Raw genomic sequence first — 10,251 nt, 5'->3', positions numbered from 1 at the left:
AAATGACAGGATGTTCAGGAAGTTTAAAGTCTTAGCAAGCAGAGCCTTGAGTGAGATGAGCAGCTCGACCGGAAATGCCCTACCTAAGGCCCTAAAACAAGAGCAAAGTACCTAATGATAAAAAATAGTAATTACAAAGTTTATTTAAATTATTTAGCCGTTAATCAAAACAGTATAGTATTAAAGAAAACTAGGTAGGTACTATATTAGAGCTTTTGTTTAGGTCGGCTGAAACTAAAACATCCTGTACAATTCTTACAGAACACGTAATGTTTTCACCGATTCTGATTTCATTCGCTAGCATTAATAGGTAACATGACCCAGCTGTGTTCGCCGACTTATTAGTTGGTATTTAATCATACCTTAAAATATTTAGCCTCTTTTTTATTAGAATAGCTTGGTTTTTATACGAATTATGACTGCAAGTTTACTTTGGGGAGGCGCGGCTTGTGGTTCGATCGTGCAGTGCCAACATGCGGATATGTTTGTTTGTTTCGTTGTATTTATTGCGAGTGTCAGGAGAGGAGTTCCCGTCTCTGATAACTGCAAATGCGTCTATAGGTTTGTAGAATTTTATACACGATTCGTTTGTTATCCTAAAACGTAGTTTAAAACCGCTTTTTACCCTAGCCGTAGTGCTAGACCGACAGTTTCTTGGCGAGCAGTACCAAGCAACCTTGGACGAGCTCAAGGACTACATCAAGGAGTTGGCGAGGGTTGAGCTCAAACATGGTGGCGTCGTTGTGCATTACTTTTCGTGGACAACCATTAGTCTGAAGAAAGGTAAGTTTTGGTTATGTTTGTTGTCTATTAGTTTGATTTTCCTACCTTACTAACATTAAAAATATGGCCCAGGTTTCTTGGCTGTGTTCAGTGTAGCATCATGCGAGGATACGTGGTCGCTGTTCTCCCGCACAGAAGAAGAGGAACTCCTCCTATTCGCGCTAACAGAAGTGGACTGCCCTCGCCTGCCGACGGATTCGGCCATAACCGTCACGAACGTGATGCCCGGTGAAGAACTGCCTCAGATTTTATTGGACATGAGGACAGAGATGGCTTTTAAGTGGAAGTCCGCTGTGATCTTGCATGATGATACGTTAAGTATGTGCCTAGACCGAAAAACGATATTTCTTGCTCTAAATTCTGATTAATAGACATTATACCTGTTTTCTTTCAGGTCGAGACATGGTATCGCGAGTGGTGCAGTCATTGACGGTGCAGATTGATGAGGGAGCCTCCACATCCCCAGTTTCTGTGTCAGTTTACAAAATGAAGCACGAGATAAACGAGTACCTGAGGCGTAAAGAGATAACCAGAGTTCTGTCCAAATTACCAGTGAAATACATAGGTACTTAGCTAAGATATAGAAAGAATTAGGTATAATAGTTATGAGTAAATGAGAATGCAGTTGGTCCAATCATCATGGGAGGTTCGACTAGTGGGACTAGCGATGAGTATGAGGGATTAGGGAACTGCCTAAGCCCCGTTTTGGCAAACTTAGTAAAACTGTAATATTATGACCAATTATAAAAAAATATCCTTTATATCCTTCAGGCGAAAACTTCATGGCAATAGTAACGACTGAAGTAATGACTACGATGGCAGAAATCGCCCGCGATCTGGTCATGTCGCACACTCTTGCGCAGTGGTTATACGTCATATCGGACACAGACGCCCAAAACGGGAATTTGTCGAGTCTGATCAACGCGTTGTATGAGGGAGAAAATGTTGCGTTCATGTACAATATTACGGAAAGTAACCCAGAATGTAAGGTGAGTAAATTATGAATCAATGTAATATGAAGAAAAGAGAAGAGAGACATGGATTTATTTAGTCTTCCCCAAAAACAAAACATTCACTTTGAGTTGGGATTGTTATTCCATAATGGGACTTTTATCTTTTCTTGGCTCATCTCATCATTTCTTCGCTCTTACATTATCAGTCTCCTAATTTATAAAGTCGCTACAGCAACCTACGAGCCTATTATGATTTGACTTCAGAACGGGCTGATGTGCTACTGTCAGGAGATGATGAACGCGTTCATATCAGCACTGGACGCAGCCGTCCAGGACGAGTTCGACGTGGCAGCCCAGGTGTCTGACGAGGAATGGGAGGCCATCCGGCCCAACAAGATACAGAGGAGGGGCATGTTGCTCAAACATATGCAGGTATTTGATGTTGTGACGTAGCTCTCAGGGACAAATATGCAAAGCTCTCCTTCTACGTCGCTACACTCTTACCAGAGGGTCGTGGTCGTCACATCCGGTCCGGTGGCAATCCGTCGCCATTCCTCCCACACTACAGCCTTTCTTGTGCAATCGTGGCCATTGAGTGCGGTTTTGACCTGGTAAGTCCAGCGCATGGGCGACCTGCCGCGCGCTCTTGTGCCCTCAACCTTCCCCTGCACGACAAGTCGTTCAACAGAAGCGACGTCTCCACGTGTAATATGGCCAAAGAAAGTGAGAATGCAAAGTTCAGGCTTCCCTAATCCATTGGCCAGTTGCGGAGTGTAGGCTAAATTACTCCATTTATTTCTGGTAAATTAAAGAGAATCGTGCTTCTGCATACTAATGATGATGATGTAGCTTAGCTATGAAATCGTCTGCTTATTGCAGCTTTCGCTTATTGTTTAGGCGTAACAAGCCGCCCAGTATCTGAAGTTTTTGATAGGTACATCCTAAATGCAAAACAAGGCAGGTATTTGACCGCAATCGCATCTGATGTTAAGTGAGATGCAGTCTAGGATGGTACATATCTGCCCTATATCTGCCCTGTACCTATCTGCCTATTTACTCTCGCCTTGAAAAGACCCGGTTTAAAGTGTTCATATGAACTTTTCCCATGTCCAGCAACACATATCAACTAAAAGCAGCTGTGGCAACTGTAGCACATGGCGAGCCCTGGCAGCAGACACTTGGGGTGCCACCTACCGGTCCTATGGGGACTCAGACCAATTATTCAAAGAACCAGACAACGCAACAACTAAAGGAGTTATAGAGCACGTTGATCTGCTGCAAGTGAGTAAATAAAGTTACCTAGAGCAACATTTGTTTGGAATACAGCATACAGCTGAATATTATTATGTAGTTATTAACCTATTTTGTTAAACTCAGTAGGTAAATCCTAACATTAACGTATACGTCGAAAGGGTATAACTATTCCGTATGTCACAGTTGCATACCTCAAGGGTTGCAATATGTGACTCATAAAGTCAATAAAAAACAACATAAAGAAGGATAGACTGGTGCTTTCTTTAACAGTTCAGGATCTTATTTTTTCTGCAGGTTGGTTATTGGCGTCCAATAGACGCATTGCGATTTGAAGACGTCTTATTCCCCCACGTGGAGCACGGGTTTAGAGGAAAAGCCTTACCGATAATAACCTATCATGTAAGTATTTTGAAAAGTCGAGAATAGTCTATTACTATTTTGTTTAGTTGCGCACACACAACAACATCTGTACGACACCTCGATCGAGTTAAGCGCACCTGGCAAGTGACAGCCGTGATGTTATATCAACGCTCTGGTACGGACGGGACGAACGCGGGGAGGTGTGCGGGTGATTGCGAGGGAGAGTCACATTACTGCAAGGAGCACAGTTAGTTAGATCTGGTTGCATACCTCTTATAGTGCGTCCACCCACACTGGGCGAATATGCTCGCGCGGCAAACTCGACATCTTGCTTACTCAAGAGCAGGGTGAGCAGGATGTCGAGTTTGCCGCGCGAGCATATTCGCCCAGTGTGGACGCACCATTAGATTAAGAAGTGCCCGGCTACCAAGACATGTACTAAAAGCTCTATAATTTTCTAGAACCCACCATGGACAATTCTTCAAGTCAACGAATCTGGTTCAGTGGTCAGCTGCAGTGGTTTAATTTTCGACATCGTAAACCAGCTGGCCAAAAATAAGAACTTCACGTAAGTGCTTCATGATTTTGTTAAAAGTTTAGTCATTTTCCGAATTGGTTACTTTACTTTTTTTTTCAGAGTTAAAGTGATTCTTCCGAGTCATGTGAAAAACTTATTATCTAATGATACTACGGCGGATGTAAGTGCTAATTTGAATTTTTTTAAATATGTTATTCAATTATTTTTAGCTGTGAATAACACTTACTTGAACGATGTTTTTGTAGATGATGCACAGTCAAGACGCAGCATTGACGTTGATAGCAGTTGCGAAGGGCCAAGCTGCTATTGCGGCAGTTGCTTTCACAGTTCTTTCAGACCCGCCATCTGGTAATATACATTAAATAAGTTACATAAATCAATTGTTTATCTTTTATCACAATTTTTAGGGAGGTTTTCTTTCGTCGCCACTTTCATGAAATTGGCGCCCAACGTGGGACTACGTATTTACTTTTGATATACATTTTTTTATCTCTATCTTTTACAGGTATCAATTACACGCTAGCGGTTAGCACTCAACCTTACAGCTTCATGATCGCTCGGCCGCGAGAGCTTAGCCGAGCGTTGTTGTTCTTGCTACCTTTCACCACTGATGTTAGTATCTGCCACGCCCTATTACAGTAAACTTTTAGAACACTATGAATATCAAGCACAAGTGAAGTGATACCAGTACCATTTAGCTGTGATGAGCACAGCATACGGTGTAACAGCACATCTTAACATGGCATAAGTTGCTTGAAGCTTGATGTGCTATCGCAAGTAGCTCAGCAAGTAAATCGTATTTTGTAGTATGCATGCATGTACCTACCTCATAGCCACGACATTTGGTTATTTGTTTGACGCTAGTTTGTACTTCACTTACCTCTTTTGTTTTTTAAATTCTGGCCGTTGCAGACGTGGCTGTGCCTGGGTCTTGGGGTGATCCTTATGGGCCCGACGCTGTACATCATCCACCGCCTGAGCCCGTACTACGAGGCCAAGGAGATCACCCGCCAGGGTGGCCTATCCACCATCCACAACTGTCTGTGGTACGTCTATGGGGCGTTGCTGCAACAGGGTAAGATCATTTGTATATATTTTTTAAAGAATTATGCTGGTTGGTATTGTTGGTATTAATATTGCGTGAAGTATTGTCATAAAGACCGATTAATATTTTGACAACAACATGTGATCTTATTTAAAACAATCTATAAAAAAGGAAAAATATTCTTACCCATTTATAGCCTGCACCTTAAAATAAAAAAAATACCTATTAGAAATACAATGACGATTCACGATGACTAAAGGTTTTCCTTATCAAATAATTCTATTTAAATTCTCATTACCTACTTTTGTGAAGGTATGTTTGTCCCATTTGCAGGCAGTATGTTCAGTATGTTAATTTAACTAGTATCATTGAATATTTAATAAACAACGTGCAATACAATGTATCTATGGTTACCTATTTATCTACCTACACCTACTCTTATTGTAATAAATTGTAAAAACGAACATAGTTATTAACCGGAATAATTCAAAGAGATAAATCATTTGGCTAAAGAAACAGATTTGAAGTTTCAAGTTCTAATACATCCTTTTAGGTGGAATGTACTTACCAAGGGCTGACAGCGGTCGTCTTGTGGTTGGCACCTGGTGGTTGGTGGTTCTGGTCGTGGTAACCACCTACTCCGGAAACCTGGTGGCCTTCCTCACATTCCCGAAGCAGGAGATCCCAGTGACCACCATAGGAGAGTTGCTGGAAAACAAACTCACGTATACGTGGTCGATACAAAAGGGGTCCTATTTGGAAATGGAATTGAAGGTAGTTATTTAAATCGTTACAAGCGTTTCAATATCAATTATTCTAAATCTATTTAAGAACTAGTTGCATTTCGATAAAATAGTTTAACTGTCCTGGGACACACTGTCTTCATTGGCGTTAAAGTTGCAGATCTTCCATGTATTGCAGCGGAAGGGGGTAGATGGGAATAAAGGTTTTCATTGTAACAATCAAATCAAAAATGTAGAGTCTAATGTGCTGTCTGTCACCCCGGTGACAAGCTTGAAGGTGGTGGATGGGAATAAAGGTTTTCATTGTAACAATCAAATAAAAAATGTAGAGATGTGCTGTCTGTCACTTGTCGATTTGTGGCTTAAACTTTTTCTTAAAAGCTTTTGGTGAATATAATCTCGACATAAAGCAGTCAATCATAATTATATTCCATTCCAGAACTCCGACGAGCCGAAGTACGCGGCGCTGCTGAAGGGAGCCGAGCTGAGCGGAGCGGGCGCAGGCGGCAATCTGTCTTCATGTGGGTGACGTGTTTTAATATTCGCTTTATCATTTATAGCTAGCTTAGCCAGCAAAAAATTAGGCTGGCTGCCTGCTGGATTTAGACACTAACCCCCGGCTTTGGAGATTTTAAGCTTAAGGAATGCTCATTCTCTACTTAAGGATGAAATTAGGCTATTTTCGTTTTTGAATTTGCATAGGTATATCAGTCAGCATAATCAATAATAGCAAAATAACACTAATTAAGCTAATTTATTCTAATTATATTGGGCTTAAAATGAAAAGACAATTATTTGGGAGTAACAATTGAAATGGATTAGACGATTTTAGAACGATAGAAGTACGAAAATGTGTATGAATTACAATAGTAAGTAGTACCTATTAAGTAATTAGATTAACTTGTTTTTTTAAGCGTTAAGATGATAAACCTATCTAAGTATTTACTTGAAGTCTCGAGTAGAGTGAGGATTCTCTTTGCAAGTCATCTTTTTGCCGCAGGATTACTGCGAGGGGATTAACGAGAAATCTACGAAATCCTTGTACCTACCTAAGGCTTAAAAGCCATGACACTGTTTAGCCAAGTTTAGAAAAACTCTTTTAGTCAAATGAAAACGATAATAGGCTCATGGAAATATCGTAATCTAAAAACCTCACAGTCACAGAGCACGATATTATGGATGACATGCTTGATTACCAAATATACCTGGTCTTATTTTGACTAAACTTAAGTTATTTTAAAAGAAGAAACCAAATATGTATACACATAGGTTCTGTCTACCTAGGATGGTCCTAAGTATGACCAAAGCGCTTGCAATTTCATCCGAAATCATAATTAATACTATGGCTGCAGAGGCTCATAATCGCTTAACAAAAGTTGAGGTGAATACACACACTAATGTAATAATTTGAAAACAGTATACTCTTATTTTAGGCCTAGGATGCACGCCGCGATAAGGTTTTATCACGCTATTTTATCGTAACGTGATAAGCCCATACATTTGTCGTCTAAAATCGACAAAATTTTATCACGGCGAGCATCGTATGGTTTGTTGCAGGGAAGAAGCAGCTGATACGTATACGCGAGCAGAGGCACGTCATCTTTGACTGGAAGCTCAGGCTGAGCTACCTTATGCGGGCTGAGCACATGCTCACAGATACTTGCGACTTTGCTCTCAGTGAGTGATTACATTATTTTCAAATCTGTATCTATAAAAGCGAAAAGTCACTGACTGATTGACTCACTCACTCATCACGAAATCTCGGAAACTACAAGTGCCATGAGTCTCAAATTTTCAATGGGGGTTCCTTTTAGAACGTAAGTGCTCACTAAGACGGGATTTTGCAAAATTCAACCCACAAGAGGGGCAAAACGGGATCCACGCGTACGAATTCGCGGGCTGCCGCTAGTAAAAGATATTGCTGCACAATGTACAAATAATATTAGGCAGGTAGGTTGCAATATCTACGTCACTACAGATGAAATGATCCTGTGAATGTCTGCCAAAATCGTCAACATTACATGGTATCCCTGAGAAAGACTTGTATGTTTTAATAGAGACGTTTCTCTCAAAAGCGTAGAGTAGATTGTACCTCTATTAGTTAGAAGGACCCCTTTTAACTTTATTCTTTTAAGGTTCCCGTTATTATAGGTGCAGAAGAATTCATGGACGAGCAGCTGGCAATGGTGTTGCCCGCCGGCAGTCCGTACTTGCCCGTTATAAATAAAGAGTAAGTGGTTACAGATCAATCGAAACTGATTCTTTTGCTTTAATCCTTATAAAGTCAGTTTTCATATGGCTACGGATAAAATAAGGGACAAATGGAGCAACATGTAGCGGAACATGTCGCTGACCAACTACGTGATGTTCCTGGAACTGACAGGGGTCTAAACGCCTCCTAGTTAGTATTTGCGGGGATGTTTCCGAAGAGGTTGTCTTGTTTGGTGCTGCCATCATGTTCTGAAAAAAAAATTGCGCACACTTCTACATTAGGGAATAAACTCTAGAAAACTCGGACTCGTGTTTTTGCTCGCAGAGAGTCAACACGAAACATGTCCCGGTCAAGTATAATGTTTTGCGACGAAATACAGGGGCAGTTTGGGAACGTTGCTGCAACATGTAGAATCTGAGTTGCATCGGACATTAATTATTGTCCCCTAGTGTATCTGTGTACATTATCCCCAGTTCCCACTCTTATGATGACTTAACATTTCCAGGATCAACCGTATGCAAAAGGCAGGGCTCATCTCCAAGTGGTTGTTCGCTTACTTGCCGAAGCGCGACCGGTGCTGGAAGACCTCCAGCATTGCGCAGGAGGTGAACAACCATACTGTCAACCTGCGCGACATGCAGGGCTCTTTCTTCGTGTTATTCCTTGGTGCGTTGATAATAGAGATCACTTTAGTGTAACTGTAGATAAGATCTTCACTTGTTTTTTACACAACCACAAAAAACTTAGGCTGAGTTGCACCATCTTGCTTTATAACTTTAACAAACGTCAAAAATCTGTCAAACTCCATACAAAAAGCACCGGTTATTGTTAAAGTTGTTGGTGCAACTCAGCCTTAAGCTTAGCTATGTTTCTGGTTCAAAGATGATATGGAAAGCCGACGGTTATATCTTATTAAGCTCTACTAAAGTTCTAACTAATATTATAAATGCGAAAGTAACACTGTCTGTCTATCTGTCTGTGTCGCTTTCACACCTAAACTACTGAACCGATTTTGATGAAATTTGGCATAGAGATTTGAGTTCCGGGAAAGGGCATAGGATAGTTTTTATCCCGGTTTTTGAAACAGAAACGAGCGCGATAAAGTTTTTCTGTGACAGACAAAATTCCACGCGGGCGAAGCCGCGGGCGGAAAGCTAGTAGAGTCTATAAAACAACCAGGAACGCAAGTTTATGACCGTAGCCTAAAGTATGAAGCTCAAAGTCCACTAACGTATCAGTAGTGAACTCATAGGCTGGGCCGTGGCTGAGTTTTATGCTCGGTGGGATTTGGGAGTTTTCATTGCTGAAAGTGGTGGTGAAAGCTTATGGCGGTAATTTCATAGCACTCGAGAGGATACCTGCAACTCCTGGTCGAAGCTGCTTTTATTTACCTTTGGCATTTAATTCTGATAGGTATATAACATGGATGGTTTGATATAAAGCCATATAGATCTAAACTCGTCTAACGAGTTGCAAGACTAGAATGGTAATACATTTAAAATGTCGTTACATATAAAGATATGTCGGCGAATGGTAATGTAATCAGTAGGTGTCTACTATACTAGGCAGTATCAGTAAGCGTGTTTGGTACTGAAGATTCAATTGTCCTTCAAAGCCACCTTGAGGCAACTAATCTAAGGTTTTAAAGAATTTAAAGTACTTGATTTGTATTGCACAAATTACTAATAGTCGTTAATCCCCCGTCATTTCAGCCGAATGAAGTATACCGCTGGACAAGGGCCTCCCCCAAGGATTTCCGCTAAGACCGGTCCTGCGCCGCCCGCATCCAAGCACCTCACGTGACCTTCACCAGATCGTCGGTCCCCCTAGTGGGAGGCCTGTCCACACTACGTCTTCCCCTCATATTAAGTTTAATTCCGATGCGTGTGTTACGAGTGGGTTCACCACAAAAGGCAAGCGACGGCGGGGTTCGAACCAGCGTTCCTCGGATTTCGAGTCGGCCTGTTCGACCCCTTCACCGTGCTATCGTGGTCTTTGGTCAACAGTTAACCCTCAATCAAACTTCATGTGTTTCTTTCTAGGGTTCTTCACAGCATCGGTGGTGCTGCTCCTCGAGTGGTTCTGTAACAGACGGAGGAGGCGCAGTGAGGACGTCATCATCAAACCTTATGTAGAGTGATACTAAGGCTGTTTTAATAAATATCTTTTATGCACATTATTGTTTTGATTACATAACACTTAAGGTTCCCAATATAGGTACTAGTAATATACAAAATTTTGAAAAACCGAATCATGTTTCGGTGACTCATGATGACGTACTCGTAACTGTATAAACTTACGTAATCATACTTTTGGAAATGTTCATTAATTTTATTTAGCGCACAACCGATGTCAAAGATTTC

The 10,251-nt window shown here is 41.2% G+C and overlaps 1 protein-coding gene across 1 annotated transcript; it reads left to right on the top strand.

The window, feature by feature from the left end:
• The first annotated feature begins 396 nt into the window (after positions 1–396).
• LOC114362734 (ionotropic receptor 93a) lies at positions 397–10,049 on the top strand. Its single transcript, XM_028318254.1, has 19 exons — positions 397–561; positions 631–783; positions 856–1,101; positions 1,178–1,348; positions 1,555–1,772; positions 2,001–2,168; positions 2,850–3,017; positions 3,285–3,389; positions 3,812–3,918; positions 3,988–4,048; positions 4,134–4,236; positions 4,394–4,500; positions 4,801–4,963; positions 5,487–5,707; positions 6,116–6,197; positions 7,234–7,353; positions 7,828–7,906; positions 8,394–8,554; positions 9,931–10,049. Exons 1-19 carry the CDS (start codon positions 474–476, stop codon positions 10,026–10,028), a joined length of 2,619 nt encoding a protein of 872 aa, XP_028174055.1. The 5' UTR covers positions 397–473; the 3' UTR covers positions 10,029–10,049.
• Positions 10,050–10,251: the final 202 nt, after the last annotated feature.

This window comes from Ostrinia furnacalis, unplaced genomic scaffold (assembly GCF_004193835.3).
Source record: "Ostrinia furnacalis isolate ACB-3 unplaced genomic scaffold, ASM419383v2 OfSCF6699, whole genome shotgun sequence".
NCBI classification, from domain to species: Eukaryota; Metazoa; Arthropoda; class Insecta; order Lepidoptera; family Crambidae; genus Ostrinia; species Ostrinia furnacalis.
Note: the sequence above shows the minus strand (reverse complement) of the source record. Positions and strands in the feature narration are given on the sequence as shown.